This window comes from Etheostoma spectabile, chromosome 22, assembly GCF_008692095.1.
Source record: "Etheostoma spectabile isolate EspeVRDwgs_2016 chromosome 22, UIUC_Espe_1.0, whole genome shotgun sequence".
Classification (NCBI taxonomy): domain Eukaryota; kingdom Metazoa; phylum Chordata; class Actinopteri; order Perciformes; family Percidae; genus Etheostoma; species Etheostoma spectabile.
The window spans coordinates 17,605,687-17,626,201 of NC_045754.1; the positions used below are offsets into that span (position 1 = coordinate 17,605,687).

Here is a 20,515-nt window from a genome sequence, read left to right on the forward strand (position 1 = left end):
GGGGGTTCTAACATGCATTTGTTGGCAGGTCTAGGCAAGGCATAGCCTAAACTAAATTATTTCATAATATTTATGATGTATGCTTATTCTGACCAACTTTACATTCTGCATTCATTTGCTGTAATAAATTAAACAAGTATGTGGATGGTACCTAAATGTAGATTAGGCTGTACAAGAGCATACATACAGTACATATATATACACATACTAGAACTATTCATCTTGCCATCAGGTTATTAAATTCAGACATCCTTTAAATAGGATCCTTGTCAACCATATTGCAACGAGCTAGTTCATGCCTGACTGGAGTAGTGTGTTTTCCTGGCCTAAGTAACCCCCCCCCCCATGCAGCTTTGATGTATCTAAAAGCTAACAGAGTTTGTAAGTAAGATTTTGCAAGGGAAAGTTTTGCATAGCCTCAGGGCTAAGCCCCCCCCCCCCATCTTTCAATCCTTGTGAAGTCCCTGTTCCCCGTTACACCATCTCCATAAATACAAAGCAGCCGACAATGTAGCTATTAAGATACATTTACAGATTTCAGCCAAGAGTCTTTCTCTGAGATCCAGAGAAAAAAAACATTAAGAGGCTGGACTGTGACACAAAATGAAGGAGTTGTAGTCTTAGTCAAACATCCAGTGACTCAGTTGTTTCTTAGCAACCTGCCTGGCCCAACCTGTCTGTTTCTGTTGAGCACACTTAATAGACACAAGCTGAATACCAGCAGAGAAGAAGAGGGAGGGGAGGAGACCGGGAACCCCTCTTCAGGAAAAAAAACCTCAGGCCCGGCCCAGTGCTGGCTTTGCGGGCTGGTTTTCCGCTCCCAGCTGTAACGCTTTCTGTGAGGTTATATCTCCATATTTGCAGCCTTCGTGGCTGTCTATACCGTGATCAGCTATAAATCTGCTTTACCTTTCCCCACTTAAATAAAGAAAACCAAACATAAGGAGACCTGACTGCTCTCCTTGAAGAGAGAAACAGCTCTCAGCATGCCTCCATAAATGAGAGCTTTGTCACACTGAAAGTGAGGAGTGGTTGGGTTGATGCAAGCAGTGGGGGCACATAACCTTCACCAAACACTGATAGATGAACTCAAAGAAGTATGTGTGTTCAGAATAAGCTCTCCCCTTTTCTCCCTCCTCCTCTCCTTTCCTCTACCTCTAACCAACTCACTCAGGCAGCCTCAGGTAAAGTTACGTCATAGACCTCGACGTAAGTGAAAACATCATTAAACTCTCTCTTCCCTGCAGCACAGACAGTGGACCATCTGGTGTGTCCATCTTCACGCTGTCAAATACAGAACTTTTAGGTAAAACAGCAGGATGACATAAAACACCATGGCTCCATTTATTCTGCTCAGATTTTCCCATGTTTCACTGTTTCCTATTGAGCAATCAGTTTGGAATATGGCTCGCGGAACAAAGCTCGCCCTACTTTCCACATAGGCAATGTAATTGTGGCTCCCATAACGGAAAGAAATGTCCAAATTAAAGCTACATTAACAGAACCTTAAGTCCTAGTGTCCAAAACAGTCAGTTTCCATTTCTATTTTTTTGTATTCCTAAATTGTTTGACTCATGGTCCAAGTTGTGGATTTAGTCATCACGGCTTTGTTTCTACTCTAGATTAACCAAATGTTCTTCCTGCAAGTTCTAATTTGATACTAACAGGGTTTCAAACTGGGTTTGAATATGTTGTCATTTCCAAAATGTTTAGTTTTCATCCAGCAGTAGCAGAGAGTCAGTGAACATGTTGTTGTGCTTGCATAGCAACACATCTGTACTGTTGATCTCCAGTGCTGCTCATAGGAACCCCTGATTAAGTTGACTAAAAACAAGATAAAGTTCCCTTGGCCTTAGGAATTAAAATAACCCCACATCATCACATACCTTTCACTATACCTAGAGAGTGGCATTGAGAGATGATTTTATGGAAAGAACCCCGTGCCACTCTTTAGGTATGGTGAAGGATATGTGATGATGTGGGGCTAATTTAGTTCTGTATTTTAAGGAAGAAAATGTATTTATTTACAATACATGAATCATTCACAAAGTCAATTGGTGTCTTTAAAGGTTGGATTTTTCTTTAATTTTTAAATTAAGGCAATAAGTTCAATTTCCAAAAGAGGATTTTTTTGTATTCCTCTTTTTAGTCAACTTAAGCAGGGGTTCCTGTACTCATGAGCAGCACTGTAGAAGCCACTGAAAGCCTGATGTTGTTCTTGACTCTGTACAGGATTGGGTGCAAGCATTTTTGTCATACCAAAGCCATTATTTAGAAAGCATATACAGGAGGGATTGATTTACTTATGATTCATCCAGTGTCAAGTCCTGAAATGGAATATATACAGTATATATATATATATATATATATATATATATTTTTTTTTTTAAATGACAAAACTTGAGGCTGAATAAAGCACTGCAGCCTACCTTAAAAAACATGTTGAGAATAAATGACTCTGTTTCTTCTCCTGACATTACACACTCATGATTAGACAGGATAAAGAGAGTCACATCAAATGAACACCCACGGACGGTGCAAGAGTGGAACGGTGAGTCACAAAATGTTAAGTGTGTGTGTGTGTGTGTGTGTGTGTGTGTGTGTGTGTGTGTGTGGTTGCGTGACACAGATTGAGAGGCCTTCCCCCAACTATGCTCTATTGAATCTGAACACATGACTGAGGGAATTCCAGCACCGCTCTGCCAGATATTTTCCAGGAGCAGCAGATGAGGCAGCACAATACTCATATGAGGGATGACTGTGTGTGTTCATGAAAGTCATATTTTTTTTGTTTGTTTGACGTTAAGTGATGGTGACTCAGTCATAAGTCAAAAGCGTTGTTTGTGTGACTGTGGATGAAAGGAATGTGAGAGAGACAAATATAAACAAAGAAAAAAAAAAGAATGCTATACTGTATATGGGACATAAGGTGTACATCCAAACTGATTTCTAAGACGCTTTGCACAATACATTAATAATTTGTTAAGGGTGCTTTAAGCCTAGCAATGCTTGCAGAATCTCAATGTTGTAAGAAATCAAAGCAGTAGGAAAAAATTATCTGCAGTATTACATAACTCTATAGCTTACTATTACCAGGGGCCATAGCATCAACTATTTCCCTCTCTGCCTACTACTGTGACCTTCCAGCTGCTGACACACTTTTGACTCAGGCTATGGTGAAATTGATGACTGTCAGTGGTTGAAAACCGCCACTGACAGTGTAACATCAGTTTAAAATCAAATAATACATTATTATGCTGGACAGAGGTTTCCAATATATTTAAGTCAGCCTCCCATATATTAAATACACACTGCGTCATGTAGACTAACAACTGTCAGAATCTTTTTAGGAAACCCCCCATTTTAAGAGGATTTTCCACTACTGACTTGATATGGTGGAGACACAGGCAGCAGAAACATTCCTTCATGTAATATTCTTTCATATTTCTATCTTTAAATGGGTAATCTGAAATTGAACTGGCTCTCTTTTCAGCTGGAAAAACCCAGAACAGAAGCCTTCAAGGACTCTTGGAGGTCCTAGGACCCCAGTTTCTAAACTCAGATTGCTCTAGGAGACCGTTAACGGATTGAGCCAGCTGATTGCCTGTGACTTAATGTAAAGACAATTTAACGCCAATGAATACAGACGTCATAAAGCTCTGTGACTGGCACACAGGCTGAGTGACGTGAATAGCTGTTTATGCGTGTTGTCAGTGTGCATTAGTATTTTCCAGGAAGCTCCGCAACTGAAAGCTAACCTTAGACTATATTTGACTGCAAAACACTGCTCTCAGACAAAATGACAGTAATAAGGACATTTTAGTAAAGACAAAAAAAAACGAGCTGTGAATGAAGCATTACGTATCACCACCACCCAGCCCCAAGCTCTTCCTCTTCGCGCTACAATGCGGAGCGGAGTGAGAGACAGGCAGACAGCAGCGAAACAACCCGCCTTTACCCCACTCACCTCTGGAAGATATTCCACAGAAAACTCTGGTCCGGAGGCGCGTTAATGTGCGGGGGAGCTCTGTATGGACTGTGATACGCCATTTTAAAGGGAATGCTCTGTCAAAATTGAGCAAGTAACACCGACAGACCGTATTTCCTTCTGGTGTAGTTTCTTGACTAAGCCGAATCAGACTCAAGTCCACCCGACGTTCACGTTGAACGTTCCTGCCAGCCTCCTCGCGCACAGAGGCGTGGCCAATCAGTCAACACTTCCCATAAGGAGGGTGACGTCACTTTCTTTTTTAACACTCTTTAGTACAAACATTTTAACTAATGGTAATATTATAATTAGGCTAACGTTACCAAAAGTGATGTTAAAATTAGAAAACAAATATTTAACATTTCCTCTTCCTTCAGAAGCGAAGAGAAAGGCTTTTTGAAATAAATAAAATATTTTTCCGTGAAATGAATTCAATATAAAAGACAACTCCAAGCTATAGTCATGTGTCCCTGTGGTTATTACTCATTTATTCTTTAACAGATGAGAGACGTTTGTCATTTTTTAGTAGTTTTACTATAAAAATCTCCCTTTTCCGCCTAGAAAAATATGTATGATGATTCATCTTAAACTTGAATATTTCCATAATTTGTCAAGCTGATTTGTAGTGGTAGACCATAGACTGTATATGTATTAATCATAATATCTATATCTATAGTCTATGTGGTGGACGAAGAATAGCATGTTACCACATTATCAAATTACTGCAGTAAGTAAACTCAGCATGTTCATTATTGTACACATTAGTATTAACGGTCTATGATTGTACAGCAAGTATTAGCGACACAAAGTAAAAGTAGTCACTAAGCAGAATGTCCCAAGCTGTGAATTCTTTTTATTATTGAAATATTATTTTTGATGATTAACAAGCAGTAGGCTACAAGTAAGTTACCCCAGTAGACAACAGTACTTGAATAAGGTTAAATGTAGCCTACTTTCCACCACTGCTAAGTATGTACCATATTACTAATTGCTGATATTTTCACTCATGGACATAACTGTAAAAATAAATCAGAGTTAGAAATTGATTTTTTGATTTATAACATAACGAATACAGAAACGAATATGTACATGTAACTGTTCAACATTAAGTAAAAAAAGAAGTTGTAGCTATCTCAACCCCCAACTTCATTAAAACACTAATACCACTTAAAAGTCAATTTTCCACCTTTCCTTGAATGCATCACGAGTGTTTATTTTCAATTTGATAAATCTTTCAAACTGATTGGTCCACTGTGATTTTGACGCGGGAAAGTCGTGGCGCAACAAAAGACGGTCTAGCTAGTCTCTTTGGTGCAACTCGACAGGCTTTTAATATTTTACAATTACCATTATATAAATAAATTCCATTTTCTTCTAAGTATCTGCTAAAAAAAGAAACATGTTTTACTACCCAGATGTCCTCCATCGCCATACCGGATGTTTTGCCACAATCTGGTAAGCTAGAAACTACGGTAAAATTGGCCATTGGATATGGTCTAATTTAGCTACCGCTAGCTAACTTACAAGCTAATATACCACAAAAACTTTTAACCACTGTTCCGTTACAGATTATTCTGTCAGCAAAGGTTTCTTTTTTTATCTACATTGTTTAAATGTGTTCTGTTATTCAGGTTGGCAGCCACTAAAGGTATCAGGATAACTCGCAGAGAGCTTCTCAAAGTCAATGTCAATCGAACATGGTAAGAATGGCTCTAGTGTTAGCTTAACGTTAGCTACCTCATCTGTCTGGTTCTGTCACCAGCAACTTAGGCCAGATAAAAATACGAGTTTCATTTCTGTATGACCTTTAAATATTGTTATTTTTTAGTATACTTTTTTTTGTCACCAGTTATCCATGTCTCATTTAACGTTATTACTTTGGATTGTTAATATAATTGCATAAATGCATCTTTAGCAGCTTGTGGTCTAACGTTAGTTTGATGTAACGTTAAAGGTATTCTCATCTGCTTGTATTTAACCAGTAGAGGATTTGAACATGTGCTATGTTGTTACAGCGGAGACATTTTGGACTATGTGAGAGCTAAGGTTCCCCCACCGCAACAAAACCTCCCGAAGCCTCGGTTCTCTCTCTACCTGTCCTCTCAGCTGCAGTATGGAGTGATTGTAGTCTACCACAGGCAGTGTGGCTTCCTGCTCGGTAAGGGAAACCAGCAAGGACTGAAACACCAGTTGTTACTCTCCTCCAGGCTACATTGTCTACACACAATATACTTTCATATTTTTGCTAGAGACAAAAAAACGGTGGGGGGGGGGGGGGAATCGATATTTACAGTGGCATTACTATATCGATACACAGGCCAAGTATCAATCTTTTATTATATACTGTATGTGTTGGTCAGTTTGTCTGCTTGACAATCCCATTTTGCTAAAATAATTTGAAGTGATATGAACAAACAGAGAAATGTATCTTGTTGACAAAGTTTCCTTTTGGGGACATCATTTGAAATTGGGAAAAATTAGAAGTTGGTAAAAAAAGGTAATAAATTGCAGTATATCGCAGAATATTGCAATATGTGTAAAATCGCAATAATATTGTATCGTGGTGATATCATATCGGGAGGTGTCTGGTGATTCCCATCCCTAAAAAACAATAGAGGCTTATGAATATGAAACCCACACAGTGTACATTCATTTGCTGTGGCAGAAGTTTATAACGTGGAAGAGTTGAGGTAAGTTGGGTTAACACAAGGGAATCATTTTCTTACTTATACATTTGCATAAAATACAGTCACAATGCAGGATGAGCTTTAGTTCAACAATCAACAATATTTTCTGCTCGGCAGCTTTCTAAGGTAAGCTCAGGTGAAATGTGAAAACAGACAAAATGTCTCTGTCAGTTGCTAGGCTAAATGTAAAAATCTCTTTCTTCGCTTTCAAAAATCCTTGTGGCAAGTCTGATTTAGAAGCTAATTTAGAGCTGCTGAATGCAATATCATCAAACTCAGTGTCTCAGCAGTCTGTAATCATCTGGTGTTAAATTACACCCTGACACTGATATTGCATCCGACAGATTCACAATCATGCTGTTGTCATGGTTGATGAAAACAATGTATTACGATGCATAATGATACAGGAGGAGGAGAAGCCAAGAAAGCATTCACTGTTGGCTGTCTACAGTATTTCATTTTATAAATCAGTAGAATAGAATAGAAGCTCCAAAAAGCTGTCGCCTGCAATTGAGAGTACATAATATGTTAATGCTGTATTTCATATGCATGGCGTGGTGGAGTTTGTTCTCTCAAATGTTTATAATATGATCTTTTAAAATTGTGAATTTTCCACTGTCTTATTTCTGTTAGTCCAGAATAGGGTGTGGATTTCAATAAACCCAAAGTTTATGCATAATAAGCTTTTAAGTGACCTTAACAAGACCAACAGTGAAAGTACCATTTGATGACTACTTGTTCCCTTCATTGCCTTCTCCTCTTGTGAGGGGAGGAGCCAGAATGGTCATGTGGTCACCTACATTATGAGTACGGGATGAGGATTGGCTTGCTATGGCAGCTATTTTAGACATTGACTTAAATGTGAAAAAATAACTGCACTTTATGACGTTTGTGTGAAAACCTATAACCCCTTTTCTATGTTCCAGAGGAGATTCAACAGATCATTGACCGCCTGCTGCGCTCTAAAAAATGCATAAATATCGACATGGTTGAGCCTGACAGGTCTGCACACTCACACACAACATGTTTTATCATCAGTGGAAGAGTGTTTTGTATACTTGGGCGCCTAACATTTTAAGCTGTGCAAAGGTTGTACGTGTTTTGGAAAGTCTGAGCTCCGAAGTGTCTGGTAGAATATTTATGTGGGAGATTTTTTAGGGAATAAAGACTGCAAAGGAGATGGTGGTGTTTTATTGAGTGACTAATGGACTAATTGAGCTACTTTCATGCGAATGGCTTCATAAATTTTGAATAAGCCGCTGTCAGAGTAGAGAATGTTCAAGCTCTTGTTTTTTTAATTTATCTTTAAACATTCTGCACTAAAAAAATGCTCTGTGTTAATCTTATTCTAGTAGTTTTTATTATTATTTTATAAGTCCATGAAACCAACAGCTAAGTTAAAAGTATGCATAGTGTTGCATTAGCCTGTGCAGCACTGAACACGTGTGGTGTTTTAATATTTTGATTCCTAACATTGGCATGTATCCCACTCTTCATCCGGCAGGTTGGCCTTGAATGTGCCCGACAGCCTGTACGTGATGGAGGAGGCTGAGGGAGCTCAGGACCCCTTCTTCGGGCTCATGGCATCACACCAGCTGCCCAGCCCCTATAAAACACACCAGGTACATTAACTACACTGCATGTGTTGGTGTGGCTCTCACGTCTGAAATATGGCAGGTAATCTACACGGGGAGAAGACTAACGTCTGTTTCTGTAGTGAAGCACAACAAAACTCAACAAATGTCAAGTCTGCTTGTACACAGTCGGTATCCTGCACTTTATATCAAATATTTACTTTGTAAACATGAGCTGGCTGGATGGATGTAGCAGGTTTAAATACAACTGTTCTAATCATAGTGGTACAGTATTTACAATGACCCATGGTAGTAGTAGTTTGAGGTAACCCAATAAACTACATATGCAGTGCATAACAAACTTGACACAATATACTCTACATTAAGTACACAAGACATGTACTCTGTACCCTAGTATACAAAACTGTAGATGTCTCAGAACACAGTAACGTCATAGTAAGTAGGATCTGGCCACATTCAGCACAAATACTCAGCTGCAACAAGTGAGCGTTTCTAACCACACATAGAGCTAACACACCCATACCACAGCGATCTAAAGGAAATATCCTAGGCTCTCTACAGCTGCATATTATCTCCTGATAAACTATGCTCTTGTCATGTTACTTTTCAGGGTTTTCCCCACACCTCCTAAATTACAAATCTACAACATCTCAGCTTTTTCCGCTCATTGTCAAATCATTGATAAATCATAAACTGCCACAAGTGAGTCATTATGTCTTGGCCTTGAACACAAGTCCAGGTCTAACATTCTAACATTGCATATGTGGAATATCCCTCCATACTAGCATTGGTATTGTTACATGTCAGAGAGTGATTCACAACGTAACGCATACTCAGTCTCTGTGCTGTAAATGGCTGAACTTTGCCCTCCTTGTGATCTTTTCACTGTAGAAATACCATGTGTGACTTAAAGCAAGGTTAAGACTACATAACATGGGGACCTAAATCTGAAAATAATTAATTTGGTACTATCATGAATTTAAAGGATCCCTAAACTAGATTGGCTTTTAGGATGCAAGTGAGAAACTGCAGTGTATTTAGATACCGTTTGTGTTTCAATATTTGAAACACAAGGAAGTGCATCAGGTATGAGGCTGGCTGGAAGCAAAATAAGAAAAAAAGAAACGACATTACCTCTGAATCAGTTTGGTCGTTAAAAACTGCAGCCTTATGCTTACATGCAACACATTTTGGTCACAACAAGGCCGTTTTCTTTAGGCTCAGTGCAAACTCTGGAATGAAATGAAAACTAAATCTGTTTCAGTATTCTGCCTGTTATATAATATTTGTAATGTATATTTCTAGCCAATGTTGGCGACTGGAGAGGCAGGTTCACAGCACTCCCTGGTGCCCAGGTCCTACACTTCACTTGACACCGAGGGTGAGTCTGATATTTCAACCTTTGAAAGACTTTAGCTGTGTCCCATTTTAGGTGTGGCACCACACTTCAATACCAAAGATATCATAATTCCTTTGAAAGAAACCTCATCTGAAAATGGGACACAACTTACTCTATGGCAAAGATAGTTTCTTGTTTTGGGACACTTGTGATTATGTACTTTGAATAAACCTACTTTAATTAAGAATACGGATTATTATGATTTGTAATAGTGGTTGTGGCAACATTATGCATGTTTCCACTCAAGAGAATTTCACAATCTTCAGAGGTTTTAGAAATGGGTCAGTTGATTGGCTTAGATTCCATAAATAGATTTTCTTCTAAATATAAACTTCTGGCACAGAGAGGTTGCTATTTCCATTCCTGTTAGGAAAATTGAGAATACATTTTCTGTCATCAGCGACTTAACTGCACATGTTGAATTAAAAAATGCATCAGTCCCAGCCTAAACCCAGCCCCAGATTTGGATGTCCTGTCTGTTTTTCTTTGTGCTATAGACACTTGAATGATGTCTCAGCTAGTCTCACATTCTAATTCCTTCTGCTGTGTCAAACAGGTTTCAGGTCGCCTCCAGCTGCCATCTCCCTGAGAGAGAAGGAGCAGTTTGTCATCACAGCTGCTGAGGTAAACTCCCTGTCACAGTGCAGGCTCAGGAAACCTCCCAGTCATCATTTTAGGTACATCAGGTGTCCTGGTGAATCCTTGAGCTGGGATGTGGACTGTGTGCCCACAACAGCTTTAGTTAAGGTCTTTGTCACAAGTTTAGCTGCTCGCCCTGTCAGCAATATTCTAAATTACATATTGTGGTGCTGCAGAGACGTCCCATCCTACAAATCGTATCCTATAGACTAAGGAAAATCCTTGTTTGGTACAGATCCTTGCAAAAAATCACACTATAATTTAATTTGGATAATTTTCAATGAAAATGAGAATAATTATACAAAAATGACCATTCCCTCCAATATCGTGAACCATATCTCAATCGCAATATCAGTCAAAATAATCACAATTAGATTTTTCCCTCACATTGTTAAGTCCTAGTATATAATTCTATCATATTTTTAAGATTATTTTTGGGGGGCTTTCTCCCTTTATTTTTGAGAGACAGTGGATAGACAAGAAAGGCAAAGGGCCACAGGTCCGATTCTAGATCTTACTAGGGTGAGCTAGAGGCTAGAGGAAATAGAATTACAGTTTTCTCTTCTCATGTCAAATATGCATCTCTGGTAGATGTTTGTGATTGGTCACGCTTTGCAAACACCACCTCTTTTATGTGAATGCGCATTGCTGGATTGGGAAACCCTGGGTTGATTGAACTAGTTGTTAACCATCCTCGTGACACAGCTTGTGCGCAGCCGCGGTTGTTAGGTTAGGTGAAGCCAGGCAACTGAAATAAATCCAGGACACGTTGATCTTGATTTGTAGTACAGGCCTCTGATGCCTAACTGATTGTCCCGGATTCACCTCTCAATGTCCACAGTGCTTTAAAGAAGGCAGAGTCCTGTTATGATGTAGTTTGACTACAGCAAGTCTGAGTCCAACAGCACCTCCACACACTGTTAGGGCTCCTCATTGTGTCACTTAGCGACTGCTAATGCTCCTCCTGAAGCCTCATCAGCTGACCGAGACAATGTTGGCTTGATACGATCTGACTTAATTATATCAGCCTGCACTCACAGTTGCCCACACTCAGATATGCTGCTCACATATCTGTTGTTGTCCTCCTCCCCCCCCCCCACGCGCATGTCTGCCCCTTGGCTTTAGTTTAGTAATTTATTTATAAATGCTTTTGTTTTTGTGGTTGCTGCATTTTACTGCTGTTTGACTTTACTTTACTTCCATTATTTATCACTATGGACACTAAACAGGCCAAACCCCATTGCTGGTGTTTGTTTTCTATCCTCTTCTCTTTATTCTTTACCTTTGTTGTCACTCTCCTTCTGGATCAGTGTTTTGAGGGAGATGACCTTCCTGAAGCCACAGCCAGAGAGATTGACTTGTTGATGGACCAGCCTGACCAGTTCCGTGGAGGTGTGTGCGTCGCATACGTCTCTTAGTGTTTAAGTTGTTTAGTATGATGTCATTTGTATCAAATTTAAAGATGTGTGAAGTGTCTAGTTTAGGGATTCTGAAACATATTCTTATTCTTTGTGTCTATTAAATATTTATGTACGTTGTAAAAAAGTCCAAACCTTTTCATTCTATTTACATTAAGTAAATAATAATTATTTAAATCATAATTTATTCAGAACATTTTACACATTCCACAAAATAACGCTTGGTCCAGACTTCGAGAGCCTCTGGTCTAGATTATTATTCCCACAGTGTGTTCCTCTCTGGGAACGGGTCTGCATCAGTCAACCAGGTCAAATTCTTTGTGCCAGTGCTGTAATTGAAAAAAATATATAGCAATTGGTACTCTGTGAGTGCTTTTGCTGCCAGAGAGAAAAGGTTTATTTTCAGGAGAACATCTAAGTTTGGGAAAGACTGTGTAGGAGCCATGTATTGTAGGTTGTTTATGGTCTCGTTTATAATATTTATTGATTAATTTATTGTGCACTTATACTGTTGGTGGTGGGTGTCTTCCTTGCGGTTTGAACGGAAGTGGTAACACTTGTTTTGCTTCACCTGTTCATCTGTGTATTTTTTGGGCTTTGACAGAGGGGGTGAGCCGGGGGGAGCAAACACATTCTGTTGTTTGCCGCACCAACGCACTTATTTCGACTCACAAATAGAGCCTGACCGATACGATACGAATATTTGGTTATTTCAAAATCCGAAATCCCAATATATATTTATTTAAAAAAAAAAAAGAAAAATCCTGAAACGCATTACAAAACACAAAACAGATTTCCCTGACATTAGTTATTTGTATTTGAGTTCTCAATAAAATAATATGATGACAATTTCTTTTATTGTCACAACAGAACAGAGGAACGTCAAAATATGTTAAAGTTTTGATAAATAAAATGTATAAAAATACAAACTTAAGATATAAAACAAAGTTTGAGTTAACAAAAATAAATAAATCAGTGTTGCCCACAGGGACGTTGTGGTGCGCCACCTGGTGGACAGACTATGTAACACCAACGCTCATAACGTGGTTGACAGTCCGTTCTTAGTTTTTTAAATATTCATTCATCAGAATCATTGATTTGGCATTAGAAATGATTCTGATGAATGACTGCTTGCTGTAAACCACTCTCGTCAATAATGTGTGTTTATTTCATGGTTACTAAGCTTTTTACAGATGAGTTTGTTTTGGGGAAATGGGTTCACTTGAAAATCTGTTTCTTTGTGTCCATGTGTTGTGTCACATTGTGACACCGTGCGTAATGTTTGTTAAACAGAAGTGGAGGACCGGCAGACAGACCTGGGAGCCATGTCCTCTATTGACCTGTGAGTCTTTTGTGATTGTCAGTCCTTAACAGTAGCGACAGAGCTCAGGGTGTATGTAAGCTTTATAATGATATGCCAGTCTGCCTTTGTGTACTGTGCTACAACATTGCCACGTTCTGTAGTTTCAAGAAAGATTTAAAACACACTGCAGTAAATGAGTATACTAATATATGTATTTGTAGGTTAACATTTAGTTGTTTTTTTTTTACTGTGTGTGTCGTATCCAGGCTGAAGGAGACGTTGCTGGGAGCCGAGCAGAGTGTGTGGCTGCCAGGCGAGGAGTCGGCTCACCCTGTCGAGCGTCCTCTGGCAGCTAGAGACTTTGAGATGACTCCGCTGCAGGTTGCCATGCCATCAGAGGGAGACAGAGCAACAGAAGGTTCCTATGACGTGGTGAGACATGGGTGATGCTGTCTGTTCACGGGTTTCTTCAGCATTATCTGCGTATTGTGCAAAATGGAAATAGTGAACGTTTTACAGTGGGTCTTGAGTGTGAACAGAGTTATTGTGTCGTACTCCTAAGAAGTAACATGTTTTGGAGACACCCTGTCATTTCATTCGCTCTAACTTTAATTCATTCATTTTACTTTGTCTTTTATTAAGTGCCTACATGGAAAATACAAACAATTAAATCCAATTATAGTGCATCTCCTTTAAAAATGTTTTAATGTATATTCCAAATACATGACATCATGTCCAAAGTGTAGGGACCACGGAGGTGGCAGTGACAAGGTGTTTGCTGTTGTGATTGTTGTCATCAACCTTGAATAGCATTCCACATAGTGACTCATGAGCAACCAGTTTCATTTTGGAAACAAGTAATGGAAAGTGTGTGTGTGTGTGTGTGTGTGTGTGTGTGTGTGTGTGTGTGTGTGTGTGTGTGTGTGTGTGTGTGTGTGTGTGTGTGGCTTCATAATTTCCAGTTTGTGAGCTGGAGTGCGATGTCCTTTAATAGAACCAACGCTGTGTGTTTCTCACTCTGCCCTCAGGTGGGGGTTCCTCCTCTCAGGAAGCCCGGCGGACGTCGCAGGCGTCAGCTGGTCTTTGCCGACCCTCAGGTCCAGATATCGGAGAGGGCCATGAAGGAACAGATCACCAACCCTCTGGTGGAGACACTGGAACTGGTACAGAAGCACACTGAGATGTGTCATGCAATGTATGTATCTGCCAACGAGTACTTTTTTTAGTATCACCTCCGTCGAGGTTCCAAGCGAGGTGAGGCGATACCAAAAGTTGACGTGAAAACCTGCAGACTACTGATTGGCCTCCAGCTTCTTTGTGTCTTCAGACAACAGCCACATGCCGAGAATCTAAAGCAACACACCTTCGACGTTCGGTGTGTGCGTCGTCTTAGGTCACGGCAGTTTCCTGCGGTGGCGCTATGACGACCAGCCACGCTGAGGCGGTACTAAAACCTGCAGTGGAGAACGGAGGTGTCGGGGCGTCGAGTCGAGCTGTTACCAGCAGTGGGAAAACGCTACGTGGATCCACTGACTCAAATTGCAATATTTATATTATTAAAATAGTTCAGCTATTTGAAGTCAGGTTTGGATCCCTTGTAGGCTAATGTGCACCATATTCTGCTTCCTTTTTTTACTCTGTTCTCAGTTTCTGGAGTTATTTAGGCTTTTTGGGGATCTCACACACATACCAGCCGATTAAAAACAGCCCTTTGTTCCCTCTCAAACACGTCATGACTTGAACACACATACACAAACACTAAATAAACTCTATTTAGACACATACATACACTGAAGAGGATCAAGGGTTCACTGACACTGACCAAATGAATTTTCAGTCTTTGCCCATCTGTAATCAAAGACTTGCCATTTAAAGTGTCTACTCAGTTAATTAAACTCCACCTCTCCAGTTCTCTTCCTGCTCTCTAAGCCCACTGGGATAGCACTCATTGATTTTATTGCCTTCCTTTTTCTTACTTCTTTCCTCTTTTCTTTAATTTCCTTCGAGGCACCATCGATGGCTTTTACCCCCCCCCCCCCCCCCCCCACCCCCTGCACCCTACCCCGTGTGTGTGCCCCGTGGGGCACCCCCCCTCCCCCCCCCCCCCCCTCCCCCCCCCCCCCCCCCCCCACCTCGCGCCGGCCCGCCCCCCCCCCGCCCCACCCCCCCCTCCCCGCCCCCCCGCCCCACGACCCACCCCAGCCCCCCCCCACCCCACACCCTGCCTCCACTCCCCCCCCCCCCCCCCCTCTCTCGCCTCTCTCTCCCTCCCCCCCTGTGTTACTCTGAAAACACTGTGGAGGAAAAAAAAGCAAAAATTCTACTTGAAACTGTTCCATTAAGCTAATTTTTTGTTCTTCCTCTCAGCCTGAGGTATTGCTGGACTTGCCCTTCTTGACCAAGAGTGCCGCTCCTGCTCAGCTCTTCAGCGCCCCCTGTGGATGTCAGTGCTAAGTGCTACACTTCACACCTGGCTGTAGAAAAAAAACATATTGACTGAACATTAGAAATTATTTCTTAGCTTTTTCTCTGTAATGAAATTCCAGAAAAGATCAGAAAATGTGATCAAGAAGCATGCAAGATGCAGAACTAAACAAGATGATAGAAAAGAAAAAAACATAACGGTGTTCAGTGTCATGGCCAAGATAATCCCACCTTCTGAATCACTGACAACATTCGTAAACACCAAAACAACATCTGTAGCAATAGCGATGGGAAGAATGTGTCTGGCAAGTGGTGCAGTAGATCTGCAAAGAACCCAATAAATAAATACATGTCTGAGGAAAACAAATTCCCTGTTTGCGAATTAGATTCATCCCCATTGGCTAATCCTCTTAACATAGGTTAGGTCAGGTGACAGACTAACTTGCCGTGCAGTCAGAGAGATAATATGCTTTCTGCAGAAACTGCTCTTTTTAAAGCCCCCAGAGTATAACTCATAACTGTGAGCAAGTTTTCTAATCAGCAACAACCTTGTAGGGAAACATTTTACTAGTGCTCTACTGCAGTCTGTGAGTCGCACAGGCTGTGGTGAAGAAAATCCAAAATACTGACCAAAACCTGCCCTTTGACCCCTCTACAGCCCTCCTCCATGCTGACCTCCAGTCACTATGGAAACAGTGTGCCTCACCCATCGTCCAACAGAGAGGGGAGGAGGAAGAGGAGGCTAGAGGGGAGTCAGAGCAGGACAGAGAAATACTCAGGGCAGAGAGGAAGAGGAGGAACTCAAGCATGCGAGAGGTGGGTCTGTCTGAGGGTAATATTTGTGAACCTGTGGCTATAATAATAATACTAATAATAATAAAGTTTGCCAACTGAGTGTTCAGTTCAGTGGTGAGACAAATTAGATATAAACCGTCTCTCTCTCAGATATCCAGTGAGTCAGGAGTGCCACCCGCAGACGGCTCATGTAAGACTTCTTGCTCTCTTTCTCAGATACATTATATATCAGTTTTTACGAGTATGAGTTTCGGCAGGACAATAAAAATGTAATTTGCCTCAAGCTGCAACCATTAATTGTTTGTTTCTTTATATTTGTGTTTGCCAACAGCCTACATGTCCAAAGAGGACAAATCCATAAGTGATGTAATCACTCCTGTCAGCAGATGGTAAGTCTCAGGTGGATAGATGGACAGACAGACAGCTAGATTGACAAGGAAAGACATCGGTGTGTTTGTGTGGTGTGTGTGTGTGGTGTGTGTGTGTGTGTGTGTGTGTGTGTGTGTGTGTGTGTGTGTGTGTGTGTGTGTGTGTGTAGGTCACCACAAGAGGAGGCGCAGCTACGAATGGATCCCATAGCGGAGGAGAACATCGAGATGCCCGAGGCTCAGACTGACACAGAACAAAGGGACATGCTGAGGTACTTCGTACAATACACACAATACACACATTCAGAACACAAGCAAGCTTAGAAACACGCAAGAAGACAGTGATCGTACGGCTTTGGAACTTAAACCTAACACTTAATCCCAGTTAAAAGACTCTGGTAGTTCTCTCCACAAGATGTACTGTTGATGTGATTGAATATTTTGGCAAATGAAATTACTAATATTTATATATAAAACACTTCCATGGTCATGTTGTTTTTGTTTTGGACACTTGTTGCCCCCGGGCATCACATGTTGACCCACACCTTACTTTGTTTGACAACTGCTTTAAAGGTCCCGTGTGTTTCGTTGTTCATTATCAAAATCGGTGTTGCCCTTTCACAAACTTCCTTTTTTATGAATATTGACCACCAGCATAAAAGTATTATTTTTGGCTTGAAATTTTACATTTGCATGAACTGGGGTAGACTCTCCATATCATCAGTAAAATTCACAAAAATACAAATGCTTTAACTATACACTATTACTATATTAGAGGTTGAATCCTATCACTGCTCACTAGGGAGGAAAATATTAATCAAATATTACGATATTTCTATACAAATACCTTGAAATTGATACCGCAATGATATTGTAGTGTTGACTATTGGTGCTTTCACAAAATAATTACACAATGAGATTTTTGATAAATAATCATAATAGAACAGTCTGGTAACATAAGAAAACAACATCACTTTACTGTAAACCAGGAAAGGACAACACTTTTCATCATATTACAATATTATGATATCCAAACTCTAAGACGATATCTAGTCTAATTTCACGATATCGATATAATATTGATACATTGCATAGCTCTACTGCTCACACACTGCTCGTGTTTTTTGCAGCTGGATCTCCTCCAGCCTGCAGCAGTTCGGGGACGTCACCTTCGACTCTCTGGTGCCCCCGGAGGCCGGCCGCGCCGCTGCAGCACACACACTCTATAAACTGCTAGGTGAGCAACTCAAAAGCTTAATTATCCTAACAATAAACAAAGGTCCTGGTCTTCATTGAGTAGCATTGATGTCTCAGAAATTGACTGTACGCAGACAGCCATAGAGAGCTTAGGAATGACGCAGGTGTTAGTGTTGAATTAACTGTGACATAATAAAATGAACGACGGAGCTTTTCATTTTAGAAACGTTTGCCAGTTAATGATGCTCTTTGATGCTAGTTCGAAGTAAGCTGTATGTTTTAGTGAGGTCTCCTAACTGGCCTCCTGAGGAACAGTCAGTGAAACATATCGATGGGATTAATGTGTTGTGTTCTCCAGAGCTGCTGTCTGCTCGACACGTGACTGTCCAACAGACTGAACCGTTCAGTAACATCTGCATCAGGATGGCCGCGTGAACACACACAGCATACACACTATAGTCCTGTAGAGGTACAGTTAGTAGTCTTATTGTATTGAAGGATAATGTATGAATTTAATATTCCTTTGGCTTTTAGAGATGCATGAGATCATCAGCTCTCATATCTTTTATTTAAAAGAATTCACACAGGTTAAATGTTTTTATATGAATTGTTAAATTACTAGAAGGGTGAAACATTGAAAAGCATAACTTTGCTTTTATGCAGTGTTTTAAAGATTTTTTAACCATTTTAATCTGGTTGTTATTTGTTGATATGGTTGTATTTTTATTTATACCCACTGAGTTCATCAGTGTTGACAATTTAAATGTACATACTGTTATTGAAGTTTTTAACATCTGGACCTGGTAGTTTTTTTTTGTTTTTTTTTACAGTTTGTATACATTTTAACATTTGTGATTGATGATTTTAAATTAAGCTTTTTATGACGTTTGTCTGCTGTGTGCATTTTAATCCTTTTTAACTTAAATATTTTAATAAAATGCCTATGCTTAGTACAGCATATGATTTTGAATTATTCTTCCACACTAAACCTTTTGACCCCTGATAAACTTTGTATTTCTATGAGAATATTATTTAGGTTTTTCCATTTTTCTAGCATAGTATTCTCTCATTTGAACGGCTCAAGAATCACTGTAAACATATTTTAACTTATGACACCAAACATGACCCTTATAGTTTGTTGTTCTGGACTGCTGCTTAGAGAGAGAGAGAGAGAGAGAGAGAGAGAGAGAGAAATATGTAACATACAGTTACATGAGCAGTTCCCTGCCTCCAACAGTCAGTCTGACCTCATGCCTCAATAACTCCACACAATTACACTGTTCGTTAAACGCACTGGGGACTGCGTGCGTGTGTGAGTGTATGTCCATGTGGCGCCTGGTTGTGACTGTGCTGAGGTCAGTGGTGCAGTCACAGAACAGAAATTCAACCTCACATCAACATAGTAGAATGGTAATTTTGTTGGTGCTACTTGTGATACATTCAGGCTTTGGTGCAATGCACGGGAAATGCTGTTTACACTGCCACGTTGTGTTTGATTAACACTGGTATCGTCTAAAACAAGTCAACTGCTTTTTGTCCCTCATGGTGTTCCCCTGCTGCTAGGTACGAATCCTCATCAATTAGGGCTAAATGCCTTGCTCAAAAGCAGCTTGATGGTTAGTCACCTCTGGCACACAGGGGTTACAGTGGGCTTGTTGTTTAGCCACCACTACTGCTGCATCACTGCAGGACAGAAGGTAAGTCTGACCTCACCGTGTTCACAGACACACAGCGGCACACCGTTGAACACTGGGAAAGCAGGGTCACAGGCTGATTGGTGAGGCTAAAGTATCTACTAGGCAGGTGGTAAAAAATCCCTTGGATAAAAATGTATGTTTCTGTGGGGAAAAAAAATAACTCTTGTATAAAGAGATCCAACAGGTCAATTCAGTATATCAGATTTTAGAGCTGCACAGATCTTAACAACATACACTCAAAGGGCTAGTTTGGATATTTTAAGTGGGGTTGTATGTACTTATCAATAAAGTATAACCTACAGTAGATGGTGGTTGCTACGCCCCCTAACCTAAAAAAATGATCACAAATATATATACCATATATATATATTATATACATATATATATATATACACATATACACATAGTATAGATATATATCATTATATATAAATATACACATATATAATATATATATACATATACACATATAATACATACACTATATATACATATACACAATATAATATATATATAAATTACAACTATATCATATACACATAACACATATATATATACACATATATATATACATATAAATATATTCATATATATACATATATACATATATAGATATATACATATATATATATATATATATATATATGATACACACATCCCCATAATATATAATACACACACACACTATATAAGTGATCAGATGAACTTGTTAGCAAACAGTTGCTTTATTTACACATCCAGCAGACATAAAGCAACATTATCATTCTACCTAGCAAATAAAGTAAGTGTGTGTAGCTCTGATTATGGCCACTTCAATGAGCAGAAAATCCAACACATGCCCCGTAGACAGTCCACCTCCCTTTGGCTCTTTACATTCCCGAGCATATACATCATCTGGATCGCCCCACAGTTGCTGACGCAAGGAGGATTTATTGTGCGGCTGCCCATGGAATGTGACATGCTGAGTCCAGAGTGCTAGTTTAGTGGGAAAAGCTCCCTGCTGCA

The 20,515-nt window shown here is 39.9% G+C and overlaps 2 protein-coding genes across 5 annotated transcripts in view; one reads left to right on the plus strand and one right to left on the minus strand.

Annotated features, from left to right (window-relative positions):
• The window catches only part of pdcd6 (programmed cell death 6), an 18,096-nt gene extending 13,894 nt beyond the window's left edge, over positions 1-4,202 (minus strand). For both annotated transcript variants that reach the window (XM_032503867.1, XM_032503866.1), the window contains exon 1: positions 3,968-4,202. In XM_032503867.1, coding sequence (XP_032359758.1) covers positions 3,968-4,050 — 83 coding nt within the window. In that variant the 5' untranslated portion in view covers positions 4,051-4,202. The remainder of the gene's footprint in view (positions 1-3,967) is intronic.
• A 1,033-nt stretch (positions 4,203-5,235) lies between these two features.
• Positions 5,236-18,766, plus strand: rec8b (REC8 meiotic recombination protein b). 3 transcript variants are annotated; one of them, XM_032503851.1, is made up of 18 exons: positions 5,236-5,443; positions 5,620-5,688; positions 6,004-6,146; positions 7,602-7,677; positions 8,180-8,297; positions 9,576-9,651; positions 10,226-10,293; positions 11,619-11,700; positions 13,020-13,068; positions 13,296-13,461; positions 14,058-14,192; positions 15,397-15,472; positions 16,112-16,269; positions 16,399-16,438; positions 16,580-16,637; positions 16,787-16,888; positions 17,747-17,853; positions 18,172-18,766. In XM_032503851.1, the coding sequence occupies exons 1-18, from the start codon at positions 5,388-5,390 to the stop codon at positions 18,246-18,248; spliced, it is 1,656 nt and encodes a 551-aa protein (XP_032359742.1). In that variant the 5' UTR covers positions 5,236-5,387; the 3' UTR covers positions 18,249-18,766. The 3 variants fall into 3 exon arrangements, with proteins under 3 accessions (XP_032359742.1, XP_032359743.1, XP_032359744.1); XM_032503852.1 differs by having other exon boundaries at positions 13,296-13,458; XM_032503853.1 differs by lacking the exon at positions 17,747-17,853.
• Positions 18,767-20,515: the final 1,749 nt, after the last annotated feature.